Raw genomic sequence first — 20,302 nt, 5'->3', positions numbered from 1 at the left:
TATGAGGTAATACTTGACTTAGGATATATATGCAAAAAAATGCATCACTATCTCAACTTTCACAGGAACTCTTGCATGTGAAGGCAGAAGTCATCTATTTGAAAAACTTTATAGAACTGGATCTAGGTCTTAAAATGCCATGAAGAATTTGGTTAGGTGGACAGAAGAGGTTGGGGCATTTTAAGGGAAGCAGCATTTCTTGGCAGGTAGCAGATTCTCTAAACTTTGGGGAGCAAATTAATGGAAAGGACATACTCATTTAAAGGAAGATGAATGATGAGCTTTAAATAGTCCTGACTTTTAAAAATAAGGTGACAAAAGGTTCGTTTTTTGCCAGGTTCACCTATAAAGATTTTTTTTTTCCCTAACAAATTCCCATATACCATACTGGCCCTGGGATGCATTATTATTTTTAACACATTGGGAAGAGCCTGTTCCCTCTTCCAAACCTTCCTTCTGATCCCTGATCCGCTGCAGGGCAGGGGAGTAAGAGAAAGTCTGAGGTCCTCCATGTGTTCAGACGGCTCCTGCCTCCTCCCTGCTCTGCCCGGTGGAGCCGATCTCTGCTGTGAGTTGAGTCAACTGCTCCTGGACAGCATGACTCATGTGGCTGCCACTGTGAATGTGTCACACTTGATTCTGTGACACGTGCCTTGCAGTTCTGTAGAGCAGGTGAGCTCAGGCCCTGGGAAGCTGGTGTCCAGGCTTTGGCCACACCAAGGCCACAGCTTCACCCACACAGACCTTGGGAATCATTCAGTAGATGCTGAGACCTGCAGTCGCAGAATGAGGTGTGTCATCAAAGCCTGATAAAGTCACTCCCAAACAGCTCAGTGCCTCTCAGCTTTTTTTAGTGAAGCTGGACAAATTCAAGTTTGGACAAGTGATTTTATGTGTGTTCTTAAGTTCCTGTCCTGTTTCCTGGAAGAGGGGCCTGTCTTTGCTCATCTTTGCAGTACTTTAGAAACAGAAGGTCTTCCAGGGGTGTGGGCTTAACACCCTCTTGCTCAGCAATGTGTCCCAAGGGCCACAGAATTGGGAGTGAGCTGTGAGTTCAAAAGGATTTGATTGGCAAAGAGCTGATGCCTCTTCCTCAGGGAATGAGAGGGTTTATTTCACAGCTCAGATCTGCAGCTCCTTTATCTGTACACTGAGCCTAGTGGTGCTTAGGACCCACTGCCCTGTGATGAGGTTGAATAAAAGAACATTCCTGAGGCTTGCAGCATAAGGCAGCCCATGCGGTTGGTCCCCCTTCTCTCTGGAGTCTTCTTCCCAGTTTGACAGTGTTAGGAGTAAGACTGCTGAGTGGTTCTTGGCTGTGCCTCGGTTTCTTTCCTGGATTTGGGAAGTAATGGTCAGCTGTTGCTACATCCAGCGTACCTGTCAGTTTTGTGTTACCATAACTAAATGCCCAAGTCAGGCCACATATGATGTGAAGGGAGGTTTGTGCAGCTCACAGTTCTGGAGGCTCAGGGCAGTGGCACCTGCATGGGCTCAGTTCTAGTGAGGCCCATGGAAAATGGTGTCAGCAAGGTCAGGAGTGTGTGTTGGAGTCAGCCTGAGCCTGGAAGCAGAAAGGCTGAGAGGGGCCAGACTCTGGCCTTCATAAGGACTCTGGAGAGGAAGCCATCAGGGAGTCCCAGGAGGACCTCATTCCAAGGAAATACCCCAGTGACCTAAGGACGTCCCTTTCAGCTTTGCCTCTCCAAAGTCCCACTTCCTTCCAGTAGTGCCACACAGTGGACCAAGCCTTCAGACCCCAGAACCTTGGGGACATTCACACCATAGCCCTGGCTGTGAAGAAAGCCTTGGGGAGCTAAAGACACTGCAGGGGTCTCCCTCTGGGGCTGTTGTTGAGGGATAAACGCTGCTGGGGAGAAACCTTGTTGGAAGAGCTGCTAATGAAACCAGCCCCCACAAGACTCAGGTGCAGGACTTCCCCACCTTGGGCACTGACCTTGCGTGACTCCAGAGGACAGCTTCTGTGAAGTGATCCTTCAATCAGAAATCACTTGTGTATATTTATGCTGCATCCATACACTGATACATTTGTGCATTTATATTAGATTTAGGGTTTTTTTAGAACACAAGGACATCCTGTGGCTTTAGTCAACAATGAACATATCAACAAGGTCATCGAGGAAACTGAAGGTCAGGGAGGGGAAGCCCTGTGGTCTCACCAGGGGTCTCGCCCTCCCAGGCCAAACCCAGGGGCCCTATTCTGAGTCTGAAATCATGTCCACATCTTCTGCTTTGAGGACATGTGACTTGCCCATTTCTGGAGTTGGCTTTTTCTAAAATAATTCTGCTTTCCTTTTACGATCAGAAGAGAAAACCTCAAACGCTGTTTCTTTAAAAATAGGAATTAATGAGATAGCCAAACTTCCCGAAGCATTTTCATGTATATAATTTTACTCTCCTAAACAGCCTGGAAAGCTGGGAAGACAGATGGCTCGTTTTACAGATGGAGGTGGGGGATGGAGCAAAGGCACTGGTTCAGACCATGCAGAAGGTCCCGGCAGGAGTCGGTCAGCCTGGTCTGGTCTGACTCTCCCCTGGGCTGGGCCTCCTCTTGAGGTTTCCATAGCCTCGTTTGCTCCCAGTGCATTTCAACAAACTGTGTGTGGCTTTCCCAGCCTCTCAGGTCATGGTGGGAAGCCCCGAGGGTCCCAGAGACGGCAAGGACAGTTCCTGTCTCACAGGACATCAACTCCTGGTGAGATGAGCATGAGAGGTTGACAAAAGAAATCTCAATATGACATGAGAAGGGGCTGCCTGTACAGTGTGCCGTGGGTACTCAGACGGTGGAGTGACTAATTCTGTGGCAGGGGCGGGAGATGAGCAGAAAAAGTTACAGAGAGGAGGTGACATTTAAATTGCAACTTGCTGTCTGGCGTGTGAGTCCAGGCCCCCAGTTTGGCAGACCTAGACTTCACCCCCCCATACCTTAGACCAAGACAGGCTTCTTCTCTCCCCAAAGCTTCCATTTATTCTGCTGAAAAAAATGGGTCACCATCAGCTCCCTTGTGATAGTTTGCTGAATAAACAAGATGACAGACGTGAAGCCCGTGGTTACTTCAACGCACTGAGCTTGTATCGTCACTATCAATAGTAATATGGCTGCCTTTTTCTATTCTCCCCTAATGAAAAATTATTTCCTGTAGTAGACAGGTGATGGGACAGTATCCCACGTACAGGGAACAGTCTCTGATAGCCTCCGACACTTTGGAAAGTGGCAGTAAGTTGGAGATGGGCAAAATGACCTGGAGGAGGTCAGGCCCCATTGTGAGGCTGGTGAGAGTGAGCTGAGGAGTCCTGGTGGCTAGGAAGGCATCCTGAACTCCAGGGTGCTGGTGGGTGCCATTGGAGACATAAAGCCAAGGAATGGCCCAGTATGTGTCTTAGAGAGATCCAGAAGGCTGGATGGAGAGGGCAGGAAAACAGGGAGAGGAAGAAGACTTTGAAGGCCCCACAGGGGTCCACCCAGAGGAGACAAGGGCTCACAGTGGCCAAGTCTTGCAACTGAGCTTTGTAAAGACTTCTGGGACTTTGAAAGCTCCCCATTGAGGTGAACATAGCATCCCTCCCTCTCACTACTAACCTGTAATGAGGCAGGAGGGGATGGTGAGCGACACTCCAGGAGGATACAAGGTCAGCCTTCAGTGGGTTGGAAGGAGGGTGGGTGACACGCAGGTGGGGTGAGTCAGAAAAGGACACCTGCTTATGTGGGCAGCCCCCTCATGGGACCATAAGCTCTCTGAGGCCAAGGATACCTCTGTGGTCTTCTCTCAGTGTCCTTGGCACCTGGCCTGACACAGAGAAGGGGCTCAAGGACTGTGTATTGAAGACAGTGACTATGAGGTGCACCTGAGCACTCTTGGAAGGGACAGGTGCCTGTTGGTAGAGATGAAGCCGTTGCCCTGGGTGTGCAATGTCAATTGTGTTTAGCATGGCTGGGCTTTCGCTGTCATTGATCCCAGGTTCTCAGCTACTAAAGGTAGATTGTTTTTTATTTGAAAAACAAAACCAAGAAAACAGAAAATAATGACAACAAGAAGTAACTTCCTGTCACTTCCATCACCTGTCTGATTTCCGCCTGCAGCATGGGTTTGGTTGTTTGGCGCTCAGCTCTGGAGTTCAGCAATTAAAATGACTCAGCCGGCCTGGTTCATGAGGAAGCATCACCGGGTGTCACAACATTGTGTGCGCTACCTGGGAAACCAGATGAAGCGCAGAGCAGAGGTCACGGTGTCTAGCTGGCAATCTGAAAAAATGCACATTGAGGTTTTTGTCAGCAGAAAAAATTATGGGTTTCTTTTGAGTGAAATTTCATGTAATATACTTATGGATCCTGAGAATTTATGAAAGCCACTCATGATAATAAAAGGTTTCCCTCACTTTGCGGCATATAATCCTTTTGTTTGATTGTATTGTCTTTTCACTTTGGTTGCTCTGGTTGCGTGGTTGCGGTGGAAGCCAAGGAAAAATGCTTTGCCCGTAATGCTCCTCCAGATAGACAGACCCCACCTCTTTTTAAACTGCATTTGGTCTCAAATGCACTTGGTCACATGAAATAAATGCTGACATTTTAATAGAAACATTACAGCAAAAATAATTAACAATCTGCTTTAATTTCAAAACTCATTTTCTCTCTCATACAGTGAGGCAGTATCTTGGTAAAATGTTCCAAATGCATTGGGATTTAATTATGATGGCAATTTATTCTGAAATGAGATTAAGCTGGGCTGTACAGAATAAAGGTGCAGGGAGAAGGCCAGAGCGGGTTCATGTTCCTGAGACCTGAAAGCCAGGTGGCCACCGTGGAGGGAGAAACCTTGGGCACAATAACTGCTGAAGACCCTAGCCCTGGGAGCTCAGGTGTAGACTGCACCGTCCTGGGTGAGGATGATAGACAGGGAATGCTGATAGTGACTTATTACCGTCTCCACCCACCGGATCCAATTTATCCATAAATTTATTCCTGCAGCAAATATCTGAATCCGACTGTGGTGAGTGCTGGGAATGCAGGGATGCCCAAAATATGCACATTCTACCTTAAAGGATGCAGGCCTTAGGGAGAAATGCAGTCCACAAAGAAGAACATAGATTAGTGCACAGGGACAACTGTGCCAAGGACTTAGAGAGCAAGGTCTCTGTTGCCAGGTGAGACTAAAAAGCGCCCTTGGCGTGGTCTTAGTCACTGGCGTCACTATCCGGCAAGCCTCAATGGAGCTGGCAACAGGGCAGGGCGGGGGTGTGGTGTGGGACACTCCATGCAGGAACAAGTGTGTCTCCTGATCCTTGAGGGGCTGTAAGCATGGTGGGTCCGTGGAACCCAAGGAGCCTCGACACCATCAGAGGTCACACAGGCAAAGCGCCCCCTGGAGTTCACAGGAGAGGAGGCAGGGGCGGGTCCTCCCAGCCTCTGGGTCATGGACTTAACTCCCTAAGTTTATCAGGAAGCCACTGAATGGTTTTCAGGCAATGTGCGACATGGTTCAGGTCTAAATTTTTGTAGTGCTGGCTTTGGCTGCTGTGAGGGGAAAGTACTGGAGGAGTCAGGGGGTGGGAGCAGGCAGCCCACTGGGAGATCCCTGTGGAGGCCCGTGGAGATGCAAAGTGGTTTGGAACAGGAGGCCCTTCCACGGGAGGTGCACGGAAATGCAAAGAAGGGGTACCAGGCGCCAGGAGGTGTCGCAGGAATTTAGGCCTCAGGTTGGTAAAAAGCAGCTGGAGGGGAAGCTGAGTGAGAGGACCCACCAGGGTCCTGACTATGAAGCTGGTGGCGTGTTTTGCCCCAATACATGACCCAGGCTGGGTTTGCATGTGTGCCCATTCCCTTTTCCTGGTGGCTGGGCATGATGATCACAGAGCACCTTTGTTTCTTGGAACTTAAAACAAAATACCTTTTGAGCAGATAGCGAATTGCCGTGAGCAGTGAATCAATGGAGCTCACACATCACCCCCCACCCAGCACCTCCTTCCCTGGGTGACTTGGCAAGGCTCCCGGCAGCTCATCTAGGCTGCCTTCATCTAACTGGCCCCTGCTTCAGGTGGAAGGGACCTGGCTTTGAAGTCTCCTTCATTTCTGGGATATGTGATTCTGTGTTTCAAGAATCCTCGGATCCCAGACTGCGGGCGGGTCCCATGTGCCCGGTGTTCTTCTGGGTCACTCCACTTGGTTCCTCACCAAGTATCGCCATGGTTTTTGATGGTTCTAATAAGGTCAGGAACAATTTGTCCCTCACCCTGAGGAAACCTTGAGCCTGTGTCTGGCGCCAGCTGCAGCCGCCTGGGGGCGTCTTCCCTCCTCTCTCACAATTTACTTCAATCACCAGTGAAGGAAGGCAGGTGTGTTGCTGAGTGCCTGCTGTGTGATTGTGGGGACACCCTCGTCAGGTAGGGGTTCTGCTTTATATAAAGAGGAGTCAGAGGCTCACAGAGGTTAAGCCATTGCCCAAGGTCACCTAGAACTGAGAAAGGAGCAGAATGCTACCAAACCCAAGATTTCTGATTGCCGGTCCAGGTTTCGGTTTTGGTTTTGATTCCTCCTAAATTGGTCTTTCCTGAAGTGGGGGCCCGAGTCTCCTGACTCCCACACGTTGGCTTGGGGTGCACTTGGTTATGGAGAGGGTTGGCTCACCTGATAAGGAAGTGTTTTCTTTTCAGTTCTCTCTCATGCCTCCTGATTCGCCGGGTGGAACATGGTCTGGTGTCAAGGTGGCTTTAGGATGCACTCAGTGGGGCTTGTAACCCTTTTCACAAAGAGCTGGTCTAGGGCCCAGCACCCCCAACTTTCAAAAGCACAAACACTTTTGAATATAATAAAGTTACTGTTATTTTGTTTTCTATTTTTGGATGATGATTCTGCTTTTCTTTGTATTGGTGACACAAAGGAACCTTTTAAAAACAAACAAATTAAGCAGGAAATAAAGGAAAACATGGAGTAAATCAGAGCCAGGTGTACGGGCCTAATGATAAAAATCCTGAATGCGTGTCTCTCTGAATGCAACTGGGGATGCCTGCCTTGATTCCTGTCACCTCCCTCACACGGAGAGGCTCCATGTGACCATCGAGACACTAACTTCTAAATCTGTTCTTTCTTTATCCCTGAAAAATGTCTTAAAGCAATTATAACAAATGCCATCCTTGCCCTCCAGGACCATCAAGGCTTGCTTATAATCCAAATCAACCCCTCTAATAATGGAGACTTCAAACCTAGGAAAAATATGTAAGTTTATTGCAAAAGATAATATTCCATTTAAAACGGTTTAGAAATTTACAAAACCTTACATTAGTACATTGTCTTTAAGAAGGTGCTCTATACGGGAGCAGGTACGGAGATCCGGGGCAGCGGTACGCACTGTTTAACTACAGAGAAAGCGGCTACATAAATTCCTGCAATTTAAGTTGATGTATCAATCTTTCCCCCTTCAGTTTTATAAAAGCAATTTTTGCTAAGTTAATCTTTCTCCACAAAACCATATCGCCTCCAGTGAAGCATTTCTGTAGAATATCATGGTCGATGTCACCAATACTTTACAAAGGAGCAGCGGTCTGCAATGGGGAGGTGAACGTAGAGTTTTGGTGTATGTATGTGTACTTGTTTAAGCACAGATACAACCCTTTTTGTCCGTCAGGAAGGTGTTTATCAAATCCTTTTTCCTCATAATGATTTTGAATGTTTGATTTTCAGAAGGGACCTCCGTCTCGTTTTCAGGTGGGTGGCCCAAGCAATGCGGTGTTGTGCTTTGGTATAGAATCAGTAGAGCCTCAGTTGGTTTTATTTCTGGAAACATCAACATTTTTCAGTTCTGATTTCATTTAATTCAGTTGAGGGTTGATGCAAGGTCCCCAGCTGGATATGTGTGTGATGCCAGGAGCTTCTTAATTTTGTGTGAGCTGTATTCTCCCAGGCTTACTGGGGCAAATGCTCTCGATAGCTGAGTGGCTCTGTCCATTTGAAGTTGGAAGTTGCCCGGATCTTGCAGAGTAGGTAAAGCAGGCGCTCTCACCATTCAAGGATGGACAAACAGGCCCTGAAAAGTTAAGCAACTTGCCCAAGGTTAGTGGAATAGACTGCTCTGTTGCCTGGGTGTCTTAATTCTGGGAACAGGCTTATTTCCATTCCAGCATGATGCCCAGGAATATAAATTCATTTGAAATTAGCGTAAGCAAATCAAATTAAGATGGAAACTCTACTACAAGAGAAAATTACGTAAGAGATCTCAAATGATTTCGCCCTATTGGATTATCCTCTGCGCTGTTCTTTTCCATTGCTGGGGCCCACTGAGAGCAGACTGTATGGATACAGACAGAGAGATCAGTGGCTTGTAGCCAGTGGTAGCATGTCTTATTGAAATGTGGTTTCTTAAGTATGACAAGTGCATTTATCTTAATTCTAACTTGACGTTATGTATTCCGGTCTCATTTTGTGGGTTTAAACATTATCCTAGAAGCAGAACAAGAGCATCTTGAATGACATTCAAAGACTTAAATAGTGCAAGCTGAGATTCCTTGCCAAATTTCCCTCTCACTCTCCCTGAAATAGCTTTGTGCACTGCAGGCCTTTCAGAGGGGAAGGTGAAGCTGCAGGGTGGTTTGCTCAATTAGCTTCAGTTGGCAGTAGGGTACACACGTCCCATATACACACGGGGTGCCGTGCACTACCAAGGCTTTCACTGAGACCCTGGGTCCTGGGCCAAGGGTCCCTGAAGTGCCTTCCTCCTTTAAAGCTGAGTTAGCTTTAGGACTCATTCCTGTGGCTTCAATCCAACCACAGGCCAGCAAGGAATTTAATGTGCAGGAATCTGAGCCTTGCCACCCTACCCATCAGCCTCAAGAGTATGAAGCAATTACTTCCTTCTACATTAGGGCTTGGCACGGCCATACAAGTTTTCCTGGACTCCCCAGGTAGAGGGGTCCTGTCAAAAGAAAGAGCCAGACCCAAAGAACTCAGATTTTGGGAAGGGAAGGCCTTCAATGCTAGAATGGAGAAATGTATATCTGCTGCCTCTTCAATCAAGTGACCGTTGCCTGGTTTCCGGGAAGGGAGACCAAGTGGAATGGTGTGTGTTTTCCTAGCTACGAGGCTGGCACAGGGATGCATGGATGAGAAGGAGTGTTGTATCTCAGGTTCACCTCCTATATGTCACAGATAAGATGTAACTGAGAGGCAGCAGAGTCTCCTGCCCTCTGATGTTGCAGGAGAATTAACTGCTATCTCAAAGGTCAAATGCCAACTGGGTCCTACCCACTTTCCAGGCAGCCTAAGGCCGGGCAGAGATGCTTGATAAGTTAAAAACTACAGTGTCAGTAACTCTCTTTGAATTCCAGTCACCCAGGACGGCCACACTAAAAAGTCTTGGATACCCTGGGGTGACCTTACACTGCATGGACTGAAGGCCCACACTGTGTGACAGTGCTCCTTGGTTTGGGATGGAGTGGCTAATTAAAAATGAAAAGGACCCCAATGTGCCAGGATGACCTTGCTTTTCTGTCATGCCCATGTGCGCTGATAGCTAGGAAACTCCCAGGGTTTTCATCTGATTTTTCCCCAGGATATCTGCTTATAACCCTCCTTTATCTTCCTGCTCTGCACAGCATTTCTTTCTTTCTTTTTTTTTTCCTTCTGAGTTCATGAGACCAGGACGGGATGAAGTGCTCAGCATCATGGTGGTGTGGGAAAGTGCGGTGGGGGTTTTGCCCGTGGTGGGAATCTGGATGTAGCAGATGGGGACGAGGCCTGGCCATGTGTGACAGGGAACTCAGCTCGTGGTCACACCAGAGTCTGTGAAGTCCTCAGCAAGCAGCGGCACATACTCAGATCAGGTGGGTGATCGAGTGTCCAGCAGCGGCCACATAGGCCCTAAGCTCCCTGGCTTCACAGGTCAAGGGCTCCCAGCCCTGGGCCTTGGTAAAGAAGCCCGGGAGGCTCAGACAGAAAGGACTGACAAACAGGCCCTGGGAGCTCAGATCCACCAGAAGCACTTCCTCTTCACTTTCTTCGTTTTCCGCCTCAGATCCTGTTTCTCAGGGGCCGGGGGTTCTGCTGGGGACTTTGGTGGGGAAGATGCTTCCTCAACTGGTTCCACTTCCTCTAGACTCTGCAGAACTTCATGGAACCTTCCTTCCTGCTGCCGAAAATCATACTCTACACTGAAAAACAGAGGAAGGAAGAAAAGTAAATTCAAATCAAAACACACTGATTTTGCGTCACCAGGTCCCCAACTGGCACGAAGAGCACAGGCTTTGGAATCAAGTCACTGGTCCTTAGAGACCCAGTGGCTGACTGTGTGGCCTTGAGAAGGTTATGGCACCTCTCTGAACCCCTCATTGTTCATAGATTGGACTGACATCTGCAGTGCGTTCCTCACAGGGCTGTTACCAAGTGTGGATATGATATGTAACAGAGAGGCTCTGCTGGGTGTTCAGTAAATACTGGAAGCCGTCTTGGTGGATCTGCAGTCCTTATTGTTAATGTAGGCTATTATACATTAGGCATGAAAACTGCCTCATTATAAAATATTTTAATAATAAAAGGAACATTCAAATAAAACTGAGCTCGGTTTCCTCATCTGTGACATGGAGGCAGTAATGGCACCTTCTTGGGAGTTGGCATGTGTAAGGTGAGATGATACAGATGATGTGCCCAGAGCAGTGTCTGACATGGGGCCACCCTTCCTGCTTTTGCCCCTGTTGCTGGCATCTCATTATCACCAGCACTTGCTTCTCAACTTAACAAGGTGTATTGAGAAGTTTACATATGAGAGCACCTCACAGCATTTCCTCTGTTCTGAGAGATTAAATATTCCTTTAGTGAAGGACCAGTCGCCTTTTTTCATTTGTGCATTTTAGAATCATTAATGCACAGACTTGGTTATTCTGTGTTGATGGCCACAGAGGTCTATGAAGTAGATGTGAGCTGTGGGGACCATGTAACTGAGAGGCAGCAGAGTCTCCTGCCCTCTGATGTTGCAGGAGAATTAACTGCTGTCTCAAAGGTCAAATGCCAACTGGGTCCCACCCATTTTCCAGGCAGCCTGAGGCCAGGCAGAGATGCTTGATAAGTGTAACTCTCTTTGAATTCCAGTCACCCAGGACGGCTGCACTAAAAAGTCTTGGATACCCTGGGGTATTCTTCTTCTTTCTCTCCGCTGCCCCTGCTTTCCAGGGAAGAAACCGGCTGAGAAACACAAGGGGAGCAGTCTATTCTGTAGCCCGCAGGATGAGGTGAGCAGGGAGTTGCAATCTCTGAGGAGTGGGTGCTGTGCTCCCCCTGAGCTCTGTGTGTCAGAGAAGCTGGGGAGCCAGGCTTAGCCTACCTGTGACCCTGCTCGGCCTCCCAGAACCCAGTGAATCTGGCTGCAAAGAAGGGTTCCTGTTAGGCATGGCTGCGGTGGGTAGGAGCTCCCCCGTCTTAACAGTTCTCTTCCCCCAAGGAGGTTCACCTCTGCCAGGCGCTTGGAGAAGGCCTTAGGCTTTCAGATGTGTTCGTTGCCTGCTTTGGCACCAGGGTTCTCGGGAGGTCCAAGGATGAGGAGCCCGCATGGGGGAGTGGAGGGGGAGGGAATGTGGGGTCATGAAGAAGGCAGAACAGACTCCTGTTCAGCCAGGAGGAAAATGATGTGCACAGAAGACCAAAGACCCTGCCCACGCTGCTTTGGGAAGTGGCATGACTGGCTAGAGCCTCCATCCCCAGCAAGGGCTGAAAAGAAGCCCTCATTAAAGGGTCACCTGCCCTCGCCTACTATCCTCATATCACCTCTCAGAACTCAGGTTAGTGCTGCTGAGAAGGTAAATCACAATTGCCACATGTGACTAATGAAGCCCCAAAGATGCCTTGTCACCGAGCATTCTGAGAGGGAAGAAACTGGCTGAGAGACACAAGGGGAGCAGTCTGTTCTGTAGGCAGCAGGATGAGGACGGGTTCATGGGGAGCCCTGGGGAAGGGCATCTAATTGCCCCACTTCTGGGTTTTTGATGAGCTTCCCCCAGATTTTCCTCTCTTCTGCTTGCATTCTTTCTCTTTCTGTTCCTCCCTGATCCTCTCTGTAGGGACATAATCCTGGTGGGTGACCTATATGACGGAAGAAAACAGGAAGTGGTTTTCAAAGCAAACCTCCTCAGCATATCAACAGTGAGATCTTGGGGAGTCTTTTCCCATTTTTGAGCAGCAGACTCCTCATGTGCCAAGTGAGCAGGGCACCCACTAAGAGGATGAAGAGGCAGTGCCCAAACAGTGTGCCCCACAGAGTGGGCATCAGGTCTAAATACCTGTCCCCTAATAAGTACTGGTTGAACATCTTCCAGGTGTTATTCCCTGTTCTAGGATCTGGGGAAGGAATGGTAGACAGACCAGCACTCTCTGGGGCCTCCTGGCACTGTTAGTCCAGTGTCTGAGCCCTCAGGTCAACATTGTGCCTGTTAGGGACCTTCCAGCCAAAGCCCAGGATGTGCCAGATCAGCGGGCAGAGACACCCACAGACTCACACAGTGACTCTCATACTTCTGTATGCATCGCAGATCCTGCACCCTGATCAGTCTTGGGGGGATGAGTGGGTTTCTGTCTGTACCACCTGGACCTTGTTCTTCCCAGTGGAAACTTAATGTGATGGATTCAGAGTCTGGGGAGACTTGTCCCCAGCAACCTCTGCATTGCACCAAGGCAGGAATATAAAACAGCAAGTTGCAAGCTCTGATTCTTACCCTTGCAGCACTGGGAAAACATGGCTCACAAGTAGGGAGCATTCATAGTCACTATTCCCCTTAAATAGAGCCATCCTACCTAGTGCATCAGAAAAACCATCTTCGTTGTAGAGTGTCAAGCAGAGTCAAAGAGAATTGAGTACCAGCTCGTTCTAGAATTTTCCATGCTATATGGTATAGAACATCCCACCCACCCATCCATCCATCCTTCCATGCTTCCATCTGAGTTCAACACTGTGCTGGGTCCCATCGACATGCCAGGGAGCTAGACACACTGGATACTGTCCCCATGGATCTCACTTCCCAGGGTACTAGATGGCGATTACACTAACAGTTGCTTTCAAAACATTCTTCTTCTTTCTCTCCACTGCCCCTGCTTTCCAGGTCCTTGTCCATCTGTTCCTCCCAATGCTGTGAATACATGCAGCAGCAGATTTCTTCTCACATGTGAGATTTCTGACTTTGGAAATCAAACAAGCAAGTCCAGCAACACACCACCTGAGTTTGTCAAGATTTATAGGTGCCCCGGCACCTATTAGGAAAAGTATCTGTGGGTGAATCCAGAATGTGTGCAGAGCTGGCCAACCTGGAGGGAAGAGCCAGGAGACAGACACTAACCCCATCTCAGGGACACAGGTTGAAGTGCAGCCCGAGGCAGAGGATGGAGTTGAACACCCACTGGTCTGAACCCAGGTGGCACTGCCCACTGGCTAGGTGACCTTGGACAGGTTCATCCCCACCCCGAGAAGCAGCTGAGTGTGGGGCTTAATAACTTCCGGTGGGTAGTTGTACAAATGGCCATGGTGGCAGGTGCCGTCACCCTGCTTGGGACGCAGTCCGCTGGATCCATGCTTCTTCACATAGTTCTTGGTCTCCAGGTCTTAGGGACATGCCTCACCTCTCATCTGCACCTTTGTCTCCTCAGTGATTACACACCTGGCCCTCGGCATCACTCTCCACCCCTCCCCTCCTTGCACACTCAGGGGAGAAAACACTCCGCGTTTCTATGGAAACACAGCCGGGCTCCATTATAATCATTGGGGATTGGGGAGCTCCCCCCTCCCCGCTGAGACTGCCCCCACTGGTCTTGACAGTTTAAAGGGGATTGAAAGTGACTTTCTTTTCAAGGCCAGGCAAATAGCAGAGTATGGAGAAGTGTGTGTGCTTTGCAAAGAAATTGATTAATGTTTTTTAGGCCAAAGCAATTTATTAACATAAAGGAAAATTGTCCCTTTTCTTCTTATTCATCTGTTTGACAAACTCTGTTTGGTTTGGAGGGGAAGAGAGGGAATATGTTTTGCTTTGGTGGCAGCTGCCTTATAAATGGGGAGGAGCCTGTGCCCTCACCCTCATCTGCTTGGCATCCTAAGACTGGGTAGAAAAGAGGAGATACCAACCCCACACCATGTTCCCCAGCCCCTGGAAAAGAGGAGCCTGTTGCCAGCTTGGTGAGGATTCTCCATGGGGAGTTGTTTGTAGATTCTGGGGGTGAGCTCTCGGCTTTGGGCCGTGGCCTGATGGTAGAACAAAACAGCCCTCCAGCCTCACCTCTCCCTCCCTCCTACCCTCCCTCCTGTGCCATCTTTGCCCACCTTGCATATTCCATGCAGGATCTTAAGAAGGAAGATAAGTGTTGGGTGCTTAGTTTATTTAGAACCCAGGGGACCAAGATTAATCAAGAAATTATTGCAGTGAAGGATTCAGGGCTGGAGCAATTGAGAAAGTCCAGCCCAGGCAAAGCATATGGGTTGGTCCCCTGAGGATGCACAGGATACAGACCCCAAGGTTCAGGGATGCCCAGGTCACTAGGGAGCCTTTGAGCCCTTCACATCTTAGAATACGTCTAAGCATGAAACTATGCTGCATTTAGACAGTGAGCAGTATGTAAACCAGGAGTGGATGAGAACTCTCAGGGTTCCCTCTTGAGGGCACCTCACTAATCTAACTGACAGATCAATACTCCAGCCATCATGCCAGGTGGGAAGCAGAAGAATGTTTTTCTAGGTAACTGGAAGCAGTGAGAGCTCTGTATCATGGCTTGCCTGAACCAAGAAACAGTAAGGAGCAGGTGGAAAAATAGGTAAATATGTAAACACATGAGCAAGCAGTGAGCTAGGTGCTAGACGCAGGATCTTAGCTGAGCGAGCAGAAGTTGGGTGGGCCACAAGGAGATACCAACTTATATAGAAACAACAAAAAATCAAAGAAACCTCTTACTTTTATAAAAGACCTTCAAATTTGCAGAATGCTTCAGGTCTGTGTTTCATTTATCCTCAGGATATCCCAGGCAGAAGGGAAGATTGAATGCCCATAAATGCCCATAAATGGGCAATTAAAACAGAAAGATAAGTTGGCAAAGGCAAGTCACAGTGTGAATTAGGATCAGTTTTAAGCCTGGAGTCTAAGTCAGCTAAGGCTGCTGTAGAATAACACCTTTGACTGCATGGCTTAACAGGAGCACTGAACCCCTCACAGTCCTGGAATCTGGCAGTCCAAGATGAAGATGCCGGCAAATTCCCTGTCTGCCACGGGCCTAGTTCCTGGTGCACGGATGGCTGACTCCACCCTGTCACCTGGCAGAAGGGGCCCACAGACTCTCTGCACACAGTCTCATTCATGAGAGTTCCACTCTCATGACCTAATCACCTTGAGATGCCCCACTTCCTAATTGCTATGGCATTAGGCAGTAGAATTTAACCAAAAAATTTCAGAAACACCTGGCTTCCTGACTCCTGGTCTTTTGCTCTTTCTAAAGAAGGATCACATGCTTCCACTAAGGGCCTGGCTCTTTCAGGGTTGTATTCTAAAGAGAAGAAACCCTAAAATGACCTGAACCCCATTTGATCAGGACACATAGTAATCTAAATGGGCAATAATAATAATTATGACAAGAAAAAGTCTCACGCATGGAGTGAGATCCAGAGACACCATGTGCAAGTTGACATTCCTTCTGTCACACAGTTCTCATTGTACCAGGACACAGATAATATTGGCTTCATTTACCAAATGAGGAAACTGAGGCAAAGAGAGGTTAAGTATCCTGCCAAGGATACCCACTAAAGTGACAGAGCCAAGATTCAAACCCCAGTTATGTTGCCTCCAAAGCTCATGAACTGAGACATACTGCTCCAAAGGGACAGTTTCTTGTGCCTGTGTGAGATCTGGATTGCAAAAGGTCTGTGAGGGTGGGGTGGCCACCCAGACCTGTCACTCCTGACTGACCCCAAAGCGTTCTGTACAGCCATAGCCACACTGGGCTGGGCTGCATGGGGGACCCTCCGGGTCCCTGCTAACCAGTCTGCAATATTCTTTTTGGATTTCAGGGTGGCCTTGGCATTGAGGTTGCATACCCCAGAAAAGATGCTCACCCCTTAGAAGGCAGCTCATTCAAGGTCACCTGGGTGGGGATAGGCTGCTGATGTCTCCAGTGGGCCCTGGGCACTCCCTCCAGGGCAGGTGGGTCTTGCTGGTTTATAAAGAGAGATGTTGACAAGCCACTGCCATGGCAGGCCAGCGGGCTGAGAAGTGAGAGTGCCCTGCGGCATCTCCCTGAGGAAAAGATATCTCCTGACTCCTCTCTGCCTCGTCCCCTCTCCCTCAGGAGCGTTCCTGCGGTTCCTCTTACCACAGAGCCCAAGTGCACCACAGACTTATTGGCCCTCTGAAGCTTTCCTTTTAAAGGATTAGCTGTAAGAATTGATGGATGCAGTGAGGGTAGTTTGGTTGCTGTCCGCTAGGGTAAATCACACCACTTAGGAAAGTGTCTTTGGGGAAGAATCACAGTCTAGGGGAAAGGGGGCTCTAGTTTTATACCTCCTCCGCCTGCCCCGCACAACGACCTGGTTCCTTCTGACCAGGTTGCTCATCATTTATAGGCTGTAACGACTTGCTGCTGTTTCACATTGGCAATCCACCCCTTCTCCTGGGGCAGCTACCTGCTGACGAATTCTCAGAGAATCCCAGGTTCTCCTGCAGGCACAGAAATCAGCAGGACCAAGCTGTAGAAATCTTCACTGCTGATGGCTGTCTCTGAAGGAAGTCTGTGGCCCTGTGACAAGGAGCGTGCTGTCAGCCTCAGAAAGGCTTGGTCATCTCAGTCACATGCCACACCAATGCACTGAGGAGGCAAGGTCAAGAGGAAACAGGGAGGGACGGGAAACTGAACTCCCCTGAAAGTAGGACCCGGGCTTGAGCCCTGGCCCCTAGGGAACAGGTTCCTGGACCACTCCAAGCCTCAGTTTCTACATCTGTAATATGAGAATAATAGTCCTACCCACACTGGGGGGTCACCTGGAGCCTAAAATGAGAAGACGCGTGTGGCGTTAAAGTGCCTGATGTGGCGGCAGGTTCGACAAAGGGTAATGACTATTATATGAATTTGACAAAGAAATAAATGCTGGATCACTGTGTGGTCATCTGTGGCCTTGGTGTCCCTGTCTATTATTCCTGGGAAGAACTCAACTCGCTTGATTTCATATTTATGGCGTGTTCCAGCCTCTTTAGCTATTAACACATTAAAGCAGCTTTCATTTTTTTATTGCAGATAAATTGCTGATGCTGTAAATCCGACTTCTTTTCCCTTATGCTCCAGGGAGAAAGAAGGGACAAAGCCACCAAGAGAATCGGGGGATAGGCACAATGAACATTTTGGGTATCAACCTGTCGGGGCCTCAGAAGTTTCTGCCCGCACTTTATGGCTGTTCCCCCAGAGGCAGTTTAAGTGAGGCTGTGGTCATTCTGAGGACGCTGGATGGTATTGCCATGAGGCTCACGTCCCACCACTTGAGATGGTGTTCCTCAGTCCATCTTGGAATTTGATGACAGCTGTAAATGGCACCTGTGATTTCTAGAAAGAACAGATCTGCTGTGTGCTTTGTAATTATTTTTCACTGTGCATTTCTTTGCTGGCCAGAGAGAGGACTTTGGCTGGGAGACTGTGGCTCTCACAGTTCACCTGGCTCCTTGCTGCGAGAGCATGGTAAGCAGACAAAAGGAAAAATACTGAATAATTTAAGTGGAAAGTTGGTTGCTAAACCCTTAGGACTGAGTGTACATTGCAGTTTCTAGAGAAACACCATTTCTCTGTCAGTGTAAGTGACATAGCTGTAAGTGGCTGGGGAGGCCACAGGCCAGTGACCAACAGCTTAACCCTGGAAGGAAACTTAAGGAAGGGCTCTCAGGGCCACCAGCCCTAGGACCCCAGGCAGCTCCCTGGCTCTCCAGAGCCTCTCTTCTCCCTAAGGGAAAGTCCTAGCTTTTCTCCCACAGGGTGCCCAGTTTTGAAGCTGTGGCCCAGGTTCCACGGGGGGCCTTGTCATTTCCTGTCATTATCAAAACTGAAAGGGAAGCACCAGAAATGAAAATACTGAGAGGAGGGGCAGAGGGAGGTTTCTGGGGCAAATCTCCTGGTAGGGATCTCTAGGTACTTCTCAGGCTGGTTCAGAAGGATGTTAACAGTGGAGGTGTCAATAATAATAATAATAATACAGTGACTTGTGGTCTGTGGAGTTTAAGGAAATCAGGATGGGGTGGAGGATTCTAGCATGCATGTAGCTTTGTGCATATTCCAGTCACCAGTGTGGGGTGACCGTACCTCTGTCCTGAAGGGTAGGTGCATGGGCAATGGTCCAGCCTCCACACACCCTCCCCTCTCCAGGGCTCACTGGGGGCAGCGCCCAGCACTGGACTCTCAGCTGGGGAGCAGAATGGGGCTTTTCAATGCTCTTAACCTTAATTGCAGGAGAAATGTCAGCCTGGATTGCCAATCAGTTCCTGATCTCAGATGAGGCCTGAGGAACTGGGAGGTGTGGGAGGAATGAAAGGCTTCCCATGAATCCCTTAGTAATGCATTATACGAGCAGGTCTCCAAATGGCCAGAGAGGGGCAAGTTTCCTCTTCTCACCATTGGAAGCAGGAAGCATCCAAAGAGACCTACTTCAAGGATGAGCTCCCTCTCCCTACTTCTTCTCTTTCCTTTTCCTCCATCCCCACCAGCTCCTTCCATATACAATTAGGTCTACTTGTGACCACCTAACCCTAAAGTCAAAGCCAAGCAGAAGGGTAACTCATCTTTCCAAAGAAGCATTAAAAACAAATGCTGGTTTATGAGCTATTTTATGAGCAAGAGTTTTGTATTCATGCACTTGTCCCCCCCAAAGTCTTCCAGGAACTCAACAGTGGACTCTTCCTTTAAAGACCCTGATCTCACCCAGCCAATGCTGGCAAAGCTTCAGACTTTCCCAGGGATCCTGCTGTGACTACAGCTTCTTCTCTACCTATGCCTCAGCACAGCCGGTTTGAGGATTCTGATGCAGAGGGCCTGAAGTCAAGCCTCAAGAACTGGTTCAGGCCCTGCATCTTCAATGGTATCTTTGTCTGGTAGAGCTCAGCGATGATGTTACAGTCCATGTAGCCCTGACAGCCACCCAGTGGTCTAGCTGAAGGCAACTTGCTCTGAAATCTGGCTTGCGGGAAGACAGACTGAGTTCTGACCTTGCTATTGCTTTTATGAAGTTCAGAATAACTGTGTAAGTGCCTTGGTCTTCTCAGCCTCAATTGCCTCATTTGAAAATCATATAAGTTCATGACTCTCCCTGAACCTCGACTCCTCGTCTGTAGAGTGGGGGTACTGTTTCCCATAGGGTGGTGAACATAAGGTGCTGAAAACAGCCTTATGTTCACAGATAGATGCTCAGCAGCTGGTGGTCACTGTTCCTTCCTTTCAGTTCAACCCTACAGACACCTGAACTTAGCTTCTGTAGTTGCAAAAAATCATCAAATAAAATCCAATAAGCTGACCCCTAGGGCACCCGCATAGTTCACACACTCTGGGGATTCCATGTGAGCAGACTGGTTTCCTATTGCTGCTCGAACAGTGACCACACATTGGATCATGGGCCTTATTCTTACTGTCTGGAGACTGGCTGGCCACCAGAGCATCAGCAGAGCTGAGCTCTTCTGGGGGCCATGAGGGAACACATCCCTTGCCTTCCTTGGCTTGTGACCTTATCACTTTGACCTCTGCCTTTGACTCTCCAGCCTCCCCCTTGTCCTCATGAGAACCCTCATGACTCATGATGTCAGCCACTCATGCAGATCTGGATACTGATCTCCATCCAAGGCCTTCACTTAACCACATCTGCAAGGTTCCCTTTGCCAGATAAGGTCACTTATTCACAGGGGCCAGAAGTTGGGATGTGGTCATCTCAGGCATTATTCTACCCACCACCCTGGACTTTGATGTTTTACCCAGAGAATCTGCCAATCGAATTCTTTAGAGATGGCTGGGACTCCAAGGAAAGAGGTATTTCAGCTCAGAGGAGATGCACAGCTGAGTTTTGTCCTGCCCACCCCAGTCTGCATGGAATTACTAGGCAGCTTTGCTAGCAGGCCACGGAGAGCAAGGATCTCAATGTCCTGTGAAAGCACAGCAGATTCTCGGAGCCATCAAAGGGAGATTTGATTAGGTTCTACCTCATTGGAAGAATGAAGTATTCTAGGTATTTTAAAATTGACAGTCCGTGTAGTACATTCAGTCACTATGTGATGTAGTTTAAAAGAACTGGCTACATAGATGCCTTCTCTTCCTTGTGAG

At 48.6% G+C, this 20,302-nt stretch overlaps 2 protein-coding genes across 4 annotated transcripts in view; one reads left to right on the top strand and one right to left on the bottom strand.

Moving 5' to 3' along the window:
* The window catches only part of Dock2 (dedicator of cytokinesis 2), a 397,939-nt gene that overhangs the window by 177,415 nt on the left and 200,222 nt on the right, over nucleotides 1-20,302 (top strand). The gene's annotated exons all lie outside the window — the stretch shown is intronic.
* Nucleotides 7,197-20,302, bottom strand: part of Insyn2b (inhibitory synaptic factor family member 2B) — a 106,136-nt gene continuing 93,030 nt past the window's right edge. The window contains exon 4 of the mRNA XM_015492636.2: nucleotides 7,197-10,158. Coding sequence (XP_015348122.1) covers nucleotides 9,972-10,158 — 187 coding nt within the window. The 3' untranslated portion in view covers nucleotides 7,197-9,971. The remainder of the gene's footprint in view (nucleotides 10,159-20,302) is intronic.

This window comes from Marmota marmota, unplaced genomic scaffold (assembly GCF_001458135.2).
Source record: "Marmota marmota marmota unplaced genomic scaffold, marMar, whole genome shotgun sequence".
Taxonomy (NCBI): domain Eukaryota; kingdom Metazoa; phylum Chordata; class Mammalia; order Rodentia; family Sciuridae; genus Marmota; species Marmota marmota.
Note: the sequence above shows the minus strand (reverse complement) of the source record. Positions and strands in the feature narration are given on the sequence as shown.